Source organism: Salvelinus fontinalis, chromosome 17 (genome assembly GCF_029448725.1).
Source record: "Salvelinus fontinalis isolate EN_2023a chromosome 17, ASM2944872v1, whole genome shotgun sequence".
Taxonomy (NCBI): Eukaryota; Metazoa; Chordata; class Actinopteri; order Salmoniformes; family Salmonidae; genus Salvelinus; species Salvelinus fontinalis.
Genome location: NC_074681.1, coordinates 35,771,026 through 35,791,008, shown reverse-complemented (window position 1 = coordinate 35,791,008; position 19,983 = coordinate 35,771,026). Strand labels below are relative to the sequence as shown.

General features: G+C 42.3%; 1 protein-coding gene across 1 annotated transcript; it reads right to left on the bottom strand.

Annotated features, from left to right (window-relative positions):
- Window positions 1–333: 333 nt before the first annotated feature.
- bpnt2 (3'(2'), 5'-bisphosphate nucleotidase 2) lies at window positions 334–11,217 on the bottom strand. Its single transcript, XM_055867226.1, has 5 exons — window positions 10,477–11,217; window positions 7,885–8,044; window positions 5,370–5,465; window positions 4,586–4,747; window positions 334–1,761 (listed from the first exon to the last, which is right to left on the bottom strand). The coding sequence occupies exons 1-5, from the start codon at window positions 10,813–10,815 to the stop codon at window positions 1,490–1,492; spliced, it is 1,029 nt and encodes a 342-aa protein (XP_055723201.1). The 5' UTR covers window positions 10,816–11,217; the 3' UTR covers window positions 334–1,489.
- Window positions 11,218–19,983: the final 8,766 nt, after the last annotated feature.

The following is a 19,983-nucleotide window of genomic DNA, read 5'->3' as shown; positions in this document are numbered from 1 at the left end:
CTCTTCTGGTAAAATATACGTTGTACTGTATTTTGGACTTTTTGAATCTACCTTCATGGGTTATGTACAGTGAACAGACTTGATCTTTTAGGATTCCACCTTACTTCAAGTGGAACTATGAAAGACCTGGTTGGAGCATTCTGCTTATTATTTTGTTGTAATCTCTTCAAAGATACATTATCTTTTGAAAACATGACAAGTGCTTATAGAAACGGGTTAAATTAATGGATAGGGACAGCTTTGAACCTGTAATTCTCAACAGTGCAACATACGTCAAACAGAAATGAAAGGATCTAGATCACGTATGAAGCAGTCATAACCCAGTCACTGATGTCATGCACACCACCATTTAATTTAAAACACAAGAGGGGAGTTTGAGAGACACAGCTACATTACAGCTATATGCACAGGCTTAGCAATCACATCCAGTTCAGACACACAACATATGCACATACTGCACAAAAATAGTCCTTTCGAGAAAGCACAGTTGGACAATACAGTTAGTATTCACAGTGTTAGCGAAGGGATATCCATGTATGAATGGTCTATTCTGAATGTCAAGATACAGTAGGGGGGTTCTGTTGACAATCTAAATCATTACCAAAGATCTCCAATATATTGTTGCTAAATTAGCATGTTTAGCTAATAAGTATTTCCACTTAACATACCTACAAAAGCATGGTTTCTAGTAGACTAGACTTTCTTACAAATGCATTGACTGAATAAGCCACATATGGATTTAACACACTGTATAGCCTTTTTCCAAAAGGTGGAGGCGAAGGAGACTGCGATACAAAGTGAACTCTGACGATATTCATGAAAAAATAAGTAAACTGTACCTTCACATGCATACAGAACAATCAAATGAATGTGAATCTGAAGGAAGTACCATGCATTAAAGGACAAATCCACTCAAACAATCTTTTAGTATTTTTTCCATTAGTCCACTGTACAATCCCAAAATGTCTTGCATGTCAGCAGTTAAGTTTTCCAAGATGTAGGATTTTCACATTGGGACAGTATCAAGTGGACTACTTAGAAAAATAAAGAAAATGTTTGTTTTTTTAAAAGGAAAGATCCACTCAAACTACCATTTCAATAATCAAACTCGATTCGCATTGCAGCAGCCAAAACCCCGCAGGTGTTAAACTATAGTTAAACAATTTATCCCCTCAAACGGTTAACCTATCTAGCATAACAAACATTAAAAAATGGTGAAAGGAGTTTGAAGGAAACTGGCGGGCTTTGTAATATATTGCATTATTGTCTTGTCCCAGATCGTGTTGTCCTCTCATCTGTGCTTGTTAGGTCTTCAAGGCTTATGGTCGGTCATCTTGTCCATTTGTCTCTGATCATCTGTGTGTGTGTGTGTGTGTGTGTGTGTGTGTGTGTGTGTGTGTGTGTGTGTGTGTGTGTGTGTGTGTGCGCGTGTGTGTGTGTGTATATATGGCTGTGTGTGTGTGTAAATATCTGTGTGTGTGTGTGTTCCTCAGTGTTTGTCAGAGGAGTCCCATGCCGGCAATTTGGCCACCAGGTCTTGGTGGTCCACCTTGACGCTGGCCAGCAGACCCTCCCTGTTGCCCGCGGCCCCCGAGTAGTCTATCTCCTCGCCCTTCAGCGTAGTCATGTGACCTCCTAGGGCCGTAAGCAGGGCGTTGCCGGCGCAGATGTCCCACTTCTTGATGAAGGTGACGTGGATGTACACGTCAGCCTTCTCAATGTCCTCATCAAGGGGGTCCAGCAGAGCCAACACCTTATAGCCTGGGATCAATGGAAAATACAACAGCAATAACTGCAAACCATAGTAATAATGAGCTATATAAACACAGCAAAAAAAGAAACAGCCCTTTTTCAGGACCTTGTCTTTCAAAGATAATTCGTAAAAATCCAAATAACTTCACAGATCTTCATCGTAAAGGGTTTAAACACTGTTTCCCATGCTTGTTCGATGGACCATAAACAATTAATGAACATGCAACTGGAATGGTCGTTAAGTCTAACAGCTTACAGACGGTGGGCAATTAAGGTCAGTGGCAGACCACGTGTGGCAGACCACGTGTGGCAGACCACGTGTAACAACACCTGTACAAGATCGGTACATCTGAACATCACACCTGCGGGACAGGTACAGGATGGCAACAACTGCCCGAGTTACACCAGGAACCTCCATCAGTGCTCAGACTGTCCGCAATAGGCTGAGAGAGGCTGTACTGGGGGCTTGTAGGCCTGTTGTAAGGCAGGTCCTCACCAGACATCACCGGCAACAACATCGCCTACGGGCACAAACCCACTGTCGTTGGACCAGACAGGACTGGCAAAAAGTGCGCTTCACTGACGAGTCGCTGTTTTGTCTCACATGGGGTGATGGTCGGATTTGCGTTTATCATCGAAGGAATGAGCGTTACACCAAAGCCTGTACTCTGGAGCGGGATCGATGTGGAGGGTCCGTCGTGGTCTGGGTCGGTGTGTCATAGCATCACCGGACTGAGATTGCCTGCAATGACAACAATCTCAACGCTGTGCGTTACAGGGAAGACATCCTCTTCCCTCGTGTGGTACCCTTCCTGCAGACTCATCCTGACATGACCCTCCAGCATGACAATGCCACCAGCCATAATGCTCGTTCTGTGCGTGATTTCCTGCAAGACAGGAATGTCAGTGTTCTGCCATGGCCAGCGAAGAGCCCGGATCTCAATCCCATTGAGCACGCCTGGGACCTGTTGGATCGGAGGGTGATTCCCACCAGAAATGTCCAGGAACTTGCAGATTCCTTGGGCTAACATCTCACAACAAGAACTGGCAAATCTGGTGCAGTCCATGAGGAGATGCACTGCAGTACTTAATGCAGCTGGTGGCCACACCAGATACTGACCGTTACTTTTGATTTTGACCCCCCCACCCCTTTGTTCAGGGACACATTATTCAATTTTTGTTAGTCACATGTCTGTGGAACTTATTCAGTTTATGTCTCAGTTGTTGAATCTTATGTTCATACAAATATTTACACATGTTAAGTTTGCTGAAAATAAATGCAGTTGACAGTGACATTTCTTTTTTTGCTGAGTTTACATACCTGAAGTCATTTTATTCCAAAATTACATAACACTTGAAACCAATGTTCCCTCAAACTTTTTGCGAGTAAGTAGCAAATTCTTGGTCTTGTGAGTAGAATTTTGTGCAACTTCTGGAACGCGTTTACAGTGAACACTAAGTTTTAGACAGTAGCCAATAGGCTATTGCGGCTATCTGAGCATAATGTAGGCCAACCAACAAAACCAATTGAGCAAATCAGATAACACTTTTCAATGGAAATACATTTTAAATGTACATGATATAGCCTACAGTAGCCTATATGTGGTGTTCAATGCAGGCCTACATTGCATGAGACTTTTATTTATTTATTTATTTATTTTTAAATTTTATCCCCTTTTCTCCCCAATTTTCGTGGTATCCAATCGCTAGTAATTACTATCTTGTCTCATCGCTACAACTCCCGTACGGGCTCGGGAGAGACGAAGGTCGAAAGTCATGCGTCCTCCGAAGCACAACCCAACCAAGCCGCACTGCTTCTTAACACAGCGCGCCTCCAACCCGGAAGCCAGCCGCACCAATGTGTCGGAGGAAACACCGTGCACCCGCCCCCCTCGGTTAGCGCGCACTGCGCCCGGCCCGCCACAGGAGTCGCTGGAGCGCGATGAGACAAGGATATCCCTACCGGCCAAACCCTCCCTAACCCGGACGACGCTAAGCCAATTGTGCGTCGCCCCACGGACCTCCCGGTCGCGGCCGGCTGCGACAGAGCCTGGGCGCGAACCCAGACTCTGGTGGCGCAGCATAGCACTGTGCATGAGACTTTTAAACACGATTTTACATTAATTCATGTTTTCTTTTACTTGGTCTAATACCATGGGCCAAATAGATGACAAAATTGCATGGTACTGTGTTGCAAGAAACCCCTTTAACAAAATACAATTATTATTACCATATAGAGAATTAGACAATGTAGACTACCCCTCCGCCTATTGGCTTATTTGCATATTCAAGCCGGTCTCAAAATACAACACTGCCCCTTTAATTAAGCTTGACTGGCTTTTCAAAAAGACCGCTTGAAATGTAGCCTACATGTTTTGTGCTCTTGTAGGAAGCAGTAACTCCCCATTGCTGACCTATACTGATCTGTAACAGGGCTAATAACTCACTAACTAGCAAAGAATATCAACAAATGTTGGATCTGCCTATAACAAAATCAGACTCAATCTTGCAAAGTTAGATTTGTTTTGGTTTGTTGCATTGAAAAGGGGCTGATATAATGCCGATATGATCACAGAAAAAACGTTGATCCATATAGTGCAAATGAATGGGGTGAACTCAGTGAAGTTGAATGTCTTTCGTCTGCGCGGCAGCCCTGGAGGAGGTGCGCGGTCGCACACAACTTAAGAGGGAACATTGCATGAAACTAACATCCGCAGAAATACGTATGCCTCTCAAAATGTTAAGTAATGACTAATCATAGGTTGCATCCAATCATAGGCGATAGACTACTACCATAACAAATGTGGGTGAACGCTTACACACAGCGCCGTACCTGCGCCCCCTGCTGGGAGAATAACTGTAGTGTTGCCGAAGGCCTCCTCGATGAAACCCTTCACCTTCCCGGCGTGCGACCGGGACACGATGACCTTGGGGGGGTTCATGTTGTAGGTGGTGCGAGGCTTCATGTTAGACCCATGACCAACCAAGGCCCAAGCTGTGGACAGGAACATATGCTTTAAATAGCTGAAGATGGACTTTTAGTTCTATACCAACAGGACTGGTTACAGTTATGTAATATAGAATGCAAGAAACAGATATAACTGTCAGGAAAGAAACGCCTGTGGGTAGAGGCTAGGCCATGACTTATTTCGGCTGTGACAATAAAGATGAATTGAAATAATTTTCTTTGGGCATGGACTGGACACTGCAAGTCAACACAAACCCACACTCTCCTGACAGTGGGTTGGCACATCCACCGTCTCGCCATTCAATGGACACAATGCAGCCGTTCACAATCCCCAATGAAGCCACCTTATAGTGAGCTCCCCTCCCGGGTGAATTCTCAAAGGAGTGACTTAGCCCCTGCTGTCACCAGTCCACTGACTGGTATATCTTACAGTAGAACAGTGTTGCTCTGTCCTGAAGCCAAATTATGTCTCTCCCCCTTCTCTCCAAAGCTTGAACTCGTTCACTCCCCTAACAGATTTAAAAGCATTAGATTGGTGTAGAAAATATGGTGAGCATTTTGTCTACTCCAAAAATCCCATGCTTTAAACCATTGAGGGAGTGTCACACGTACACACCGTGTATACAATCGGTGACAGTGAAAAACACACCTGTGTATCCTGTGAAAGGTTTGTGGATCACGCCTATGACAGGTTTCCCGTCCACGGCCACACACACCATGGTCGTGACATACTTGAGCAGGTTCTCTGACAATAGGAGAAAGAAAACAATGGGCTCATTGAAACAGGATACAGCTTAGGAAACAGGACACTGCTAAGACAACTACTCTGTAGCTGAGTATAGGTAGCCCCCTCCGTCTCATTTCAATCACCCACACAAAGAGGAGTGGAGCTCAAACTTAAGCTGTGTCTAAATAGTATTATTTATTTTAATCCATCTTGTCTTACAGTATATATCTGTCCTAAAGTACATTGCCTTCAGAAAGTATTCACACCCCTAGAATTTTTCCACATTTTGTTGTGTTACAAAGTGGGATTAAAATAGATTTGTCATTTTCTGTCAACGATCTACACAAACACGAATATATCCCATGGGGCTCAGTTGTTAGAGCATGACTCCTGCAACTCCAGGGTTGTGGGTTCGATTCCCACGGGGGACCAGTATGGACAGAAAGTATGAAGATGTATGCACTCTACTGTAAGTAGCGCTGGATAAGAGCGTCTGCTACGTGACTAAAATGTAAATGTATCTTGATTAGATAAGTATTCAACCCTCTGAGACAATACATCTTGCGATTACAGCTGTAAGTCTAAGGGCTTTGCACACCTGGATTGTACAATATTTGCTGATTATTCTTTAAATTCGTCAAGCTCTGACAAATTGGTTGTTGATCATTGCTAGACAGCCATTTTCATTTTCAAGTCTTGCCATAGATTTTCAAGCCAATTTAAGTCTAAACTTTAACTAGGCCACTCAGGAACATTCCATGTTGTGTTGGTAAGTAACTCCAGTGTATATTTGGCCTTATGTTTTAGGTTATTGTACTGCTGAAAGGTGAATGTGTCTTCCAGTGTCTGTTGGAATGCAGATAACAGGTTTTCTAGTATTTTGCCTGTGCTTAAATCTATTCCATTTATAAATGGAACGCCATAGTCCTTGCCAATGAAAAAGCATACCCATAACATGATGCAGCCACCACCATACTTGAAAATATGAAGAGTGGTACTCAGTGATGGTGTTGGACTTGCCCCAAACATAACAGTTGTATTCAGGACAAAAAGTTAACATTTTTTGCCACATTTTTTACAGTATTACTTTAGTGCCTTATTTCAAACAGGACGCATGTTTTTGAATAGTTTAATTCTGTACAGACTTCCTTCTTTTCACTGTCATTTAGGTTAGTATTTTGGATCTATGTTGTTGATCCATCCTCAGTTCTCCAATCACAGCCGTTAAACTTAACTGTTTTAAAGTCACCATTGGCCTCATGGTGAAATTCATGAGCAGTTTCCTTCCTCTCTGGCAACTGAGTTAGGAAGGACATCTGTATCTTTGTAGTGACTGGGTGTATTGATACACCATCCAAAGTGTAATTAATAACTTCACCATGCTCAAAGGGATATTCAATGTCCGCTTCTGTTTTTAAACTATCTACCAAAAGGTGCCCTTTGCGAACCATCGGAAAACCTCCCTGGACTTTGTGGTTGACTCTGTATGTGGGTTACAGTTACAGATAGTCATTTAAAAATCATGGTAAACACTATTACACAGAGTGAGTCTATGCAACTTGTGAAGCACATTTTTACTCCTGAACTTATTTAGCCTTGCCATGAAAGGGGGTTGAATACTTATTGATTCAAGACATTTAAATTGTTCATGTTGTATTCATTTGTAAACACTTCTAAAAACACAATTACACTTTGACGTTATGGGGTATTGCATGTAGATCAGTAACACAACATCTTAATTTAATCTATTTTAAATTCAGGCTGTAACAATAAAATGTGGAAAAAGTCAAGGGGAGTGAATACATTCTGAAGGCAGTGTATTTCTTATCTTGACAATGGCTAACATTGACATGGTATAACGGGACTGGTGAAACTAACCCATCTGTTGGCCTCCTATTGCTTAGGCACATCTATAGTAGGGCTCCATTTTGACATGGCATCTAGCGGGAAAGCTTAGTATAAGTCTGAACATTAATATAATCAAATCATTGAGAAGGTTCGGCATTGGCCAAACCAGTGTATACATGTGTGGTTTCGGCGCAGGTTTATGGGTTTGGCCGACGAAAGAAAAGGACTAGGGTGGACCATCTTAGGGTAGGTTTCAAGTTCTGGTTAGGATGAAGATTTGATGGCTTGTAATGCCAGTAGGTACGTTTGAGATACAAGTTATGATAGGAGGTTGTTCTAGGATGTTGTGGTTTTTAGTCAGGTCACGTACAACAAAGGAAAAGGAATAAGGACTTGGGCCGCCCCATGCCACCAAACAATAAGGTGAAACAAGCTACTGAAAAAGGGAGTGGAATGGTGATTATCAGAGCGAGTTCAGGTACGGTAAGTTGGCAAGAGTTGGGCGTGTCCAGAGGGTAAATAGGGAATTGGTGAGGTGGCATAACCCTTCACAACACCGACCATAGTGGGTTGCTACATGACACCATACCTGTATACTCCTGAGTGGCATCCAGTGGGTCTATCCAGATGGTGATACTGTCAGCGGGCACATCCCTGCCCCCCTCCACGCTTTTTAGGATGTCAGCAGGGATGTCTCTGTTCCACACCCCCAGCTCATTGTTGGTCTCATCATGCTCTTCAGAGTTCACCTACAAAGGGACAGAACACACTTAAACATCAGCGTGTAAAACTCATTATCAATACTATGAAGACTAAGGCTGTTCTGTTTAACACGTGGTTATGTTAGAAGTGATGCCAACATGAGAGACCAATGCCTATTATGGTGATTGACACTGAACAATACAGGGTGTGCTTTACATTGCAAACTCTCTGGAGCATAGACAATGGAACTACAATAAGTCATGGTATGTGTTAGTAATACACCTTTCAAACCAATATGTTTTTCCACCAACTTAAAAAAATATAAAAGTTAACCTTTATCTACTATTTATTTTAATTCTTATTTACAATGACGGCCTACCAGGGAACAGTGGGTTAACTGCCTTGTTCAGGGGCAGAATGACAGATTTTTAACCTTGTCAGCTCTGGGATTCGATCCATCAACCTTTCGGTTACTGGCCCAACCACTAGGCTACCTGCCGCCCAAAGGATCCTACCAACTCTTTGCCGACTTTTCTTTATACATGAAAGGTATTGTCGGCGAAAAAGCCTCTAATTATATTTCCGCTAAACAACCTAATTATGATTGCAGTAAAGTTCTGCCTACGGCTTAGTATAAAATGTAGCCGTAATGCAAAGGTGGCATTGGCACACACTACACTCTTGATGGTTGCTAGGCAGCGCCCGTTACTACTATCCTCCTGCTAGTTCTTAACTTTGCGAAGCATGTCACTTCACCAATCTCTTTGCATAGCCCACCATATGCATTGTTTTCTTTACCACAACTGGACGGATTTATAAAGAATAACTGTGGGAATAAATATTACTGAATGATACAAATATTGGAATAAAGTAGGCTAATGCCATGGAAGGCATCAAATTGTTGCTTACTGAAATTCCCAGTCATCCAATTGTTATAAACACATTTGAAGCAATAGCCTGCCCGCGTGTTCAACTATTACAGCACCGTTTCGCGCTGCTTTGAGACAAGTGTGGGGACTCGTTTTGATAAATCAATCAATGTCAGAATGTTTTTTCCCCCCACTGAATCTCCGTTTGTACATTGGTTAGGCTACAATTAGGCTGTAGAAATCTTACCTGTAGAAATATTGCTTCAAATGTATTACAACAATCGGATTACTTTTGGAGTATTTAGTGACATATGCAGGCTGCATCACATCCGGCCGTGATTGGGAGTCCCATAGGGAGGCGCACAATCGGCCCAGTGTCGTCCGGGTTTGGTCTGGGTAGGCAGTCATTGTAAATAAGAATTTGTTCTTAACTGACTTGCCTAGTTAAATAAAAATGTAATACAAATAAAAATGTTAACTGTTGAAAAAAGTTGGGGCCGATACACTGAAAAACTGCTTCTATCTCAAGGTCATCAGACTGAAATAGCCATCATTAGCCAGCCTCCACCCAGTACCCTGCCCTGAACTTAAGTCACAGTCACTAGCCGGCTACCATCCGGTTACTCAACCCTGCACCTTAGAGGCTGCTGCCCTATAGTCATGGAACAATGGTCACGTTAATAATGGAACACTGGTGACTTATGTACATACGTTTTTACCCGTTTCATATGTATAAACTATTCTAGTCAAGGCCTATCCTATTCAACTATTGCTGCACATATACTATTCTATTTATTCTTCAGATATACTACATATTCTAGCCACATACTGTTCATGTTTATACATCCCATCACATACGCACATACTCCAGACTCAAACATTGCTCACCTTAACACTTCTATATTTCTTAATTCCATTATTTTACTTTTAGATGTGTGTGTATTGCGATTTATTACTGCACTTTGGGGCTTGGAACAAAATAATTTCATTACACCCGCAATAACTGCTACACTTGTGTATGGAGCAATACAATTTGATTTAGCATACAGGCTGCACAGACCAGTAACATTATTCTACTCACAATATGACACTCTATTATTTAGAAAATATATTGTATTAATCTTGTGTTTCTTAGGACCCGTCTAAAAATAATTAAGAATGGACTTCTTTGTGATAGTGTATATTCAATGGATCTATTCAAATAGATGCCCAGCCAAATCGGCCCACGTCTACTCCAGCTCCTAAAAACGCACGGGAGATATAAAAAGTCTTATCCCGGTAAGAATGTGGTAAAAATTGGTCTGTGTGAATTGGGCACTAAAAAACATTGACAGATGTGTTTTTTTTTAAGTATTATATATATATATATATTTTTTTTTACAGGCAACATACCGTTAAGTCTATCTGTAAAGGGTATAAATAAACAATGTGGTACACAGCTAAGTGTGAACCTGATGACGTGGATGTCGATTAAGGCAGCCCCCGAATCAGAGGGCTTGGGTTAAATGGCAGACACATTTCAGTTGAATGCATTCAGTTGTACAACTGACTAGGTACCCCCCTTTTCCAACTACTCATGTACTGATACACAAATATAATTTCCTCTTTACCTGTACATATGGATAAGTGTTCTTGATAAGATAATACATCTTTCGGTGAGAGTTTAAGTCCCCCTGAGTGAGCTTTTCACTAGCCCCTTCCTTCGTTTTCCCCTTGGTCTTCTCTTCTAACTTGTCCTCTTCTCTGACCCTCTTCACCTCCCGACCGCCCTGGACTGCAGCCTCCACTGACAGTGCGAGCAGGTCGCGGAGATTCACTGTTCTCTTCGACGTGAAAGCAGCTATGCGGCTGGATATAACTCCGGCATATAGGTGGTAGATCACGCCGAGTCCCAGTAAGCAAAACACGGCCACTCCAAGTGGCGATAGACGGATTCCCATAGGAGCCATCGGTTTAGTTAATCAGCTAGTTAACTAAATGTCACACACAACCACTGCCGGGGTTCGTCAATGCAAGACAATGATAATGCTTGCTAGCTAGTTTTCATTTCAAAAGTTATTTACATTTCTAGCTTATGCAGTTGGACAATTTACCTGTGTTTTTTATGGGTTGCCTAGCTAGCTTACTAGCGTTACCTGGAGTGCTATCATTGGCTGTCAAGCGAATGTAGAAAACATGACTTCTAAAGATAACATCCGCTTTCCCATATAGTTTGTTAAATAATATACCACCGGTCAGTACCTATTCCTCAAAAATTCTTGCACTACTAAGGTCAGAAGAGAAAACGAGCAGCATATGAGTAATTGTTTTGCTCCACGTACACGGTGGGCGGGGTCAGAGTTCAAGGTATCTGATTGTTTCTTTTCCGGGTCACGAATATCACATGGCCTGTTCAATTTAGGTTCACGTAAAATGTTTGCGAGTATTTTACATTTTGGCCATTTAGCAGACGCTTTTATCCAGAGCGACTTTACAGTCGTTGCATTTAACTAAGGTAGGTAAGACAACCAAATATCACAGTCATTGCAAGTAAGTAACGTTACTTCCCTCCCCCCAAAAATAGTAGTTTCAGTGAAATTAGTGGTAGTAAAAGACAAGTGCGAGTGTTAGTGCAATAAATACTTTTTTTTAACGAAATCATTCCATGCTTCATATATGTTGTTAATTCCGAATGATCATATACATTGTTGCATTTTATTTAACTGCGTTTACCAACCACTAGATGTCAGCAAATACTAACAGCTCTGGTCTACCCCCCCCCCCCCCTTCCTTCAGGAGGTTGAAAAAGTTTGGCATGGGCCCTCAAATCCTGAAAAGGTTCTACAGCTGTACCATTGAGAGCATATTGACTGGCTGCACCACTAATTGGTGTGGCAATAGCACCGCCCTCGATCGCATGGCGCTTCAGAGGGTGTCTCCTTATAGGACACATCACTGTACTCCAGTGGTGGGCCGTCAGGGCCTGCAAGGCCTTCTCTGCTGGCCTAAACATCATCAGAATATAATTTTTTTTTAAATATATTTTCCCACAAATATGTATTAAATTATTCCCCAGAGTAAGAGTTATACTCTTCATTTCATAGCTTTCCTCTTGGTTGCACTGCTTCCAGCCCCAGGTTGAGATTTGGAGGGCTGGTCTTTACGTTAGATCTTTTATCCAATCATATTCAGCCATCATGTGTTGCCAGGGGTCTAAAATCTGCCCTCAGGCCTTCAGAATCAACAGTGCGGGCGCTTGTAGCTTAAAGTGAATGGAAATTAAAATTTTGTGTCAACCAATCAGCTTTAGAGTTGGCTATTGTACGCCTGCTGGCTGGCTCCAGTGTTACACAGGAGCCAGCTAGCAGGCGTAGGGCGTCCACGTCTTTTGATTGGATTACCAATATTGAGAGGCAGGTCCTATGGGCAGGTCTATGCAGATCTAGGAAACTAAATTTGATAAACGAATTAATTCGCGTTCTACTGTTTTTTGAACCCACAATGGCGGAAGGAGGAGAAGATATCGATTTGGTCGAGGATATAATTATAACGCCATTCTCAAGACGAACTTTTCAAGAAAAGTTAGACATTGTAAGGAGAGGTCGCCCGACGCCACAAAGCCTGTCACAGGCGGGAAAGGGGTTCGTTCGTTCGCCACTTTCAAAGTTTCAACTATGAGCGCTGTCAATGGCTCACAGGCTCCGAGAAGCACTGCAAACTGTACTGCTGGAAATGCCTATTATTTGCAAGTGATCGATTTGGTGTTTGGAGCCACACTGGCTTTGCAAACTTGAGTTGTCTAACCAAGGCAGCAACGAGACACCAAAGTACGGCTGGGCACTTAGAAGCAATGGTGCTTTTGAAAACGTTTGGGGACACCAGAGTGGAGCTACAGCTCTCACTCGTCCTGCGTTATGTGACGGACACGGGAGTCAAGGAGCGATTTATCCGGTTTGAAGATGTGACAAGCGGCAAGCGAGCTGATGACATTGCCGCTCTTATTTTCCGTTTCTTGGAGGAAAATGAATGTAGTCTGGATAAAGTTGTGGCACAGTGTTTTGATGGCGCAGCAGTCATGGCATCTGGACTCAATGGGGTGCAGGCTAAAGTTAAGGAGAGGGCACCGATGGCCTTATTCATTCACTGCTATGCACATCGACTAAATTTAGTACTGACTCAAGGAGCCTCAAAGCTTAAAGAATGCAAGGTCTTCTTTGCCAACCTCAATGGCCTTGCAGCATTTTTCTCACGATCCCCTAAGCGCACGCAACTGTCTAATAATCAGTCTTTGGTGAGTAGGCATACAATGCATGTTATTTTTTATTAAATGTGTATGTATGTTTCGCATTTTATTTCGTTAATATTAAATAGCCTATATATTAACAAAATAAAATGGCAAATAGCCTATGTTGCAAATTATTTGTTTTCTTTTATTTTCAGTGAATAGTTATGTGTCTTTATCATCACGGTGAAACTGCTTTGGGTGCGACAATGCGCTGTTTAGTGAACACACTGTATTTATTTTTTGGGGGACTTAAAGCTCAAAGTTTGTGGACCAGAAATGGATAGAAGAAGAATATTAATATAACTCTGTTGCACTCGACTATGTTCTTGCCTATTAGTTGAACTGTACTGTATTGTACTCTTCCCCTGCAATTCTCTGAAAAAAATGTCAATTTCAAGGTGACGCAACGCCTGGTTATACTGCGTTTCTGTCTAAATGTATAGTGTCTAGAGCCATGGCATCTAAATGATGGTAATAACAGGTGGATTAATTCGGGTGGGACTGTGTAGGACCTCACTGAAGGCCCAGGCGCCAGGCCCACGGCACGCTACTGCTGTACTCTATACTCCTCTGTAAACTGGTCATCTCTGTATACCCGTCGCAAGACCCACTGGTTGATGCTTATTTATAAAACCCTCTTAGGCCTCACTTTCCCCTATCTGAGATATCTACTGCAGCCCTCATCCTCCACATACAACACCCGTTCTGCCAGTCACATTCTGTTAAAGGTCCCCAAAGCACACACATCCCTGGGTCGCTCCTCTTTTCAGTTCGCTGCAGCTAGCGACTGGAACGAGCTGCAACAAACACTCAAACTGGACAGTTCATCTCATTCCCTTCATTCAAAGATTCAATCATGGACACTCTTACTGACAGTTGTGGCTGTTTTGTGTGATGTATTGTTGTCTTTACCTTCTTGCCCTTTGTGCTGTTGTCTGTGCACAATGATGTTTGTACCATGTTTTGTGCTGCTACCATGTTGTGTTTCTACCATGTTTTTGTCATGTTGTAATGCTACCATGCTGTGTTGTCATGTGTTGCTGCCTTGCTATGTTGTCTTAGGTCTCTCTTTATGTAGTGTTGTGTTGTCTCTCTTGTTGTGATGTGTGTTTTGTCCTATATTTATATTGTATTTATTTACTATTTTTAATCCCAGGCCCCTGTCTTCGCACAAGGCCTTTTGCCTTTTGGTAGGCCGTCATTATAAATAAGAATTTGTTCTTAACTGACTTGCCTAGTTAAATAAAGGTTAAATAAATAAAATTGTGCAGACAGCCCAGTACATTACTGGGGCCGAGCTCCATGCCATCCAGGACCTCTATATCAGGCGGAGTGAAAAGAAGGCCCGGAAAATCGTCTACCCCAAGCACCCAAGCCATAGACTATTTTCCCTGCTGCCACACAGCAAGAGGTAACGGTGCAAGTCTGACACCAACAGGGTCTTGAACAGCTCCTATCCCAAAGCAATACTTTATCTTTATTGACCATAATGCTGCTAATAACAAAATAGCTAACAAAATGGCTTCACGGACTGAGTTGACCATTATTTTTTAAGTTATGCACACTCACAGGGCCCTACTGTGTGTTTCATTCCAACACACACACAAGCACACACAAAAAATAATTTACTCACTCACATAATATGTACATACATTTAAAATGACTCTACGTACCCGCAGACCCACTCACATGCAAGCTGTTGCTACTCTGTTTATCTTATATCCTGTTGCCTAGACATCTTACCCCTATACATACAGTGCATTCTGAAAGAATTTAAACCCCTTGACTTTTTCCAGATTTTGTTACTTTACAGCCTTATTCTAAAATCTACACACAATACCCCATAATGACAAAGCAAAAACAGGTTTTTAGAAATGTTTGCAAATTTGGCAGCAATTACAGCCTCTAGTCTTCTTGGGTACACCTGTATTTAGGGAGTTTCTCCCATTCTCTGCAGATCCGCTCAAGCTCTGTCAGGTTGGATGGGGAGCCTTCGCTTCACAGCTATTTTTAGGTCTCTCTAGAGATGTTCGGTCGGGTTCAAGTCCGGGCTCTGGCTAGGCCACGCAAGGACATTCAGAGAATTGTCCCGAAGCCACTCCTGCATTGTCTTGGCCGTGTGCTTAGGGTCGTTGTCCTGTTGGAAGGTGAACTTTCACCCTAGTCTGAGGTCCTGAGCGCTCTGGAGCAGGTTTTCATCAAGGATCTCTCTGTACTTTGCTCCATTAATCTTTCCCTCGATCCTGACTAGTCTCCCAGTCCATGCCACTGAAAAACATCCCCACAGCATGATGCTGCCACCACCATGCTTCACCGTAGGGATGGTGCCAGGTTTCCTCCAGACGTAACACTTGACATTCAGGCTAAAGTGTTCAATCTTGGTTTCATCAGACCAGAATCTTGTCTCTCATGGTCTGAGAGTCCTTTAGGTGCCTTTTGGCAAACTCCAAGCAGGCTGTCATGTGCCTTTTACTGAGGAGGGGCTTCCTACCATAAAGGCCTGATTGGTGGAGTGCTGCAGAGATGGAGGTCCTTCTGGAAGGTTCTCCCATCTCCACAGAGGAACTCTGGAGCTCTGTCAGAGTGACCATCAGGTTCTTGGTCACTTCCCTGACCAAGGCCCTTCTCCCCTGATTGCTCAGTTTGGCCTGGCGGTACCCTTCCCCAGATCTGTGCCTCGACACAATCCTGTCTCGGAGCTCTACGGACAATTCCTTCGGCTTGGTTTTTGCTCTGACATGTACTGTCAACGGTGGGACCTTATATAGACAGGTGTGTGCATTTCCAAATCATGTACAATCAATTGAATTTACCACAGGTAGACTCCAATGAAGTTGTAAAACATCTCAAGGATGATCAATGGAAACAGGATGCACCTGAGCTCAATTTCGAGCCTCATAACAAAGGGTCTGAATACTTATGGAAATAAGTTATTTCTGTTTTTTATTTTTATTTTAAAACATTTCTAAAAACCTGTTTTCGCTTTGTCATTAACGGGTATTGTGAGGATTTAAAAATGTAATCCATTTTAGAATTAGGCTTTAACGTAACAAAATGTGGAAAAATTCAAGGGGTCTGATTACTTTCTGTATACCCTCCACTACACCACTGGCCCTTTGTGTTTTACAATAAGTGCGCTCTCCTACGTTAGTGCACTGGTATTACGGCTGCTGTCCTTTCAGAATCACAAACATGTCACACACTGAAGTCCTATAGGACAAACATGTCTATAATAGATATAAAGGCTGTTAAGATATTCATGTTTCAAGAAAGGAGTGTATATATTTGGGCTGGAGAAGCAGTTTTATGCGGAGACTTAATGGAAGCTGATAATTATGAGTTTTTTACTCCGCTGGTCTCTGGAAACAATTACAAGTCCTCACTGCCTGAGACAGAGTCAATACCGAGTACAAATGTATCCGACACCGAGACAAGACCGAGACACTGAATATGTGGTCTCAAGACCGGACTCGAGTACTACAACACTAGTAGTAGTGGTCCGATTTTGACAGAAAGCAAACACTATGATTCATTGATTTATGACTATGACTATTTATGACTATGATTCATTGATTTATGACCCCTTGATTTATTCCACATGTTGTTGTGTTACAGCCTGAATTCAAAATTGATACAATATTTTTTCTCTCTCACCCATCTGCACACAATACCCCATAATGATAAAGTGAAAACATGGTTTTTGAAATTTCAGCAAATGTATTGAAAATTAAGAAATATATAATTTACATAAAGTATTCAACCCCATGAGTCAATACCTTGTAGATGCATCTTTGGCACTAATTACAGCAGAGTCTTTCCACATCCCGCAGGTAAAGAAGCCAGATGTGGAGGTCCTGGGCTGGCGTGGTTACACTTGGTCTGCGGTTGTGAGGCCGGTTGGACGTACTGCCAAATTTTCTAAAACGACGTTGGAGGTGGTTTATGATAGAGAAATTAACATTCAATTCAACAGCTGGCAACCGCTCTGGTGAATAATCCTGAAGTCAACATGCCAATTGCACGCTCCCTTAAAACTTGAGACATCTGTGGCATTATATTGTGTGACAAAACTGCACATTTTAGAGTGTTCTTTTATTGTCCCCAGCACAAGGTGCACCTGTGTAATGATCATGCTGTTTAATCAGCTTCTTGATATGCCACATCTGTCAGGTGGATGGATTATCTTGGTAAAGGAGAAATGCTCACTAACAGGGACATAAACGCATTTGTGCACAAAATTGTATAGAAATAAGCTTTTTGTGTGTATGTAACATTTCTAGGATATCTAATTTCAGCTCATGAAACATGGGACCAACACTTTACATGTTGCTTTTATATTTCTGATCAGTATAGATACAATTCATTTAGAAATTCGTCAAGAATAACACAACAAAAATGATGTATTTCCATTGTGGTCCTAGTTCAACCAATAAACATGTTACACATTCACAGCTAATCTACATGGAAAAATATTATGGTGTACCATGGTCTAAATACTATAGTATTACTATATTTATATACTACTTACTAGTTTCAAGTTGTAATATCACGTGCACAAGTACAGTGAAATGCCTTTTTTGCAAGCTCTAAACACAACAATGCAGTAAATCAATCAGTTCCAGTACCATATTTACAGTGTGCAGTGATACTGGAGTGATTGAGATAGATATGTATAGGGGTAAGTTGACTAGGCATTTGGATATATGATAAACACAGTAGCATCAGCATATTTGATGATTGTATGTGAGTGGGTGAGAATGTGTGTAGAGTCAGTATAAATGTACAGTACCAGTCAAAAGTTTGGACACACCTACTCATTCAAGGCTTTTTCTTTATTTTTACTATTTTCTATATTGTAGAATAATAGTGAAGACATCAAAACTATGAAATAACACACATGGAATCATGTAGTAACCCAAAAAATTGTTAAACAAATCTAAATGTATTTGAGATACCCTTGGCATTCCCTCAACCAGCTTCATGAGGAATGCTTTTCCAACAGTCTTGAAGGAGTTCCCACACATGCTGGGCACTTGTTGGCTGCTTTTCCTTCACTCTGCGGTCCAACTCATCCCAAACCATCTCAATTGGTTTGAGGTCGGGTGATTGTGGAGGCCAGGTCATCTGATTTTTATTTATTTAACTAGGCAAGTCAGTTAAGAACAAGTTCTTATTTACAATGACGGCCTAGGAATAGTGGGTTAACCGCCTTGTTCAGGGGCAGAACAACAGATTTTTACATTGTCAGCTCGTGGATTTGATCTAGCAACCTTTCGGTTACTGGCCCAACACTCTAACCACTAGGCTACCTGCCGCCCCCAGCACTCCATCACTCTCCCAGCACTCCAGCACTCTCCTTCTTGGTCAAATAGCCCTTACAAAGCCTGGAGGTGTGTTGGGTCATTGTCAGGTTGAAAAACAAATAGTAGTCCCACTAAGCGCAAACCAGATGGGATGGCGTGTCGTTGCAGAATGCTGTGGTAGCCATGCTGGTTAAGTGTGCCTTGAATTCTAAATAAATCACAGTGTCACTAGCAAAGCACCCCCACACCATCACACTTCCTCCTCCATGCTTCACGGTGGGAACCACACTTGCGGGGATCATCCATTCATCTACTCTGCGTCTCACAAAGACAGGCAGATGTTCGTGACGGGAAAGCACACTGGCAAGACCTGACAAGACAAGACGAACTGACAACAGAAACAGAGAACACACGTATAAATACACAGGGGATAATGGGGCAGATTGGCTACAAACACAAAGACAGGTGAAACAGATCAGGGTGTGACATTGTTAATTGAAATGTATTCCAGGTGACTACCTCATGAATCTGGTTGAGAGAATGCCAAGAGTGTGCCAAGCTGTCATCAAGGGAAAGGGTGGCAACTTTGAAGAATCTCAAATATAAAATATATTTTGATTTGTTTAACACTTTTTTGGTTACTACATGATTCCATATGTGTTATTTCATAGTTTTGATGCCTTCACTATTATTCTACAATGTAGAAAATAGTAAAAATAAAGAATTATGTGTGTGTGAGCAAATTATGAAGTGAATGTTTGTGTGTGTGTTGGAGTGTCAGTGTGCGTGAGTGTGCATAAATAAATAAAAAAATGGTCAACTCAGTCCATGTAGCCATTTTGTTAGCTATTTTGTAATTAGCAGTCTTATGGTTTGGGGATAGAAGCTGTTTAGAAGCCTGTTGGTGTCAGACCTGATGCACCGGTACCACTTACCATGCGGAAGCAGAGAGAACAGTCTATGGCTTGGGTGGCTGGAGTCTTTAACGATTTTTCCCGATCCTGGATGGCAGGGAGCTCGGCCCCAGTAATGTTCTGGGCTATCCGCACCACCCTCTGTAGCACCATGCCATCGAGGGTGGTGCTATTGTCATACGAAGCAGTCAAGATACCCTCAATGGAACATCTGTAAAACTTTTTGAGGATTTGAGGGCCCATGCTAAACCTTTTCATTTGGACACAGAGGAAGTTGAAGTTCACAACCCACTCCACTGCAGCCTCGTCGATGTGGATGGGGGCGTGAAAATTACAGTGAATGTGTCTGTCAGTTGTTCTGCGCATTCTCTCAGAACGTGCCCTGGAATACCGTCGGGCCCCGGGGCCTTGCGGGTGTTGACCTGATTAAAGACTTTTGCAGACTTTACTGTAGTATTCACTATAGTGTTTTGCGGACATGAGGGTAGTATACTATAGTATTCACTGTAGTGTTTTTGAGGACATGACTGTAGTATACTTAAGCAATAAGGCCCGAGGGGGTGTGGTATATGGCCAATATACCATGGATAAGGGTTGTTCTTATGCGCAACGCGGAGTGCCTGGACACAGCCCTCA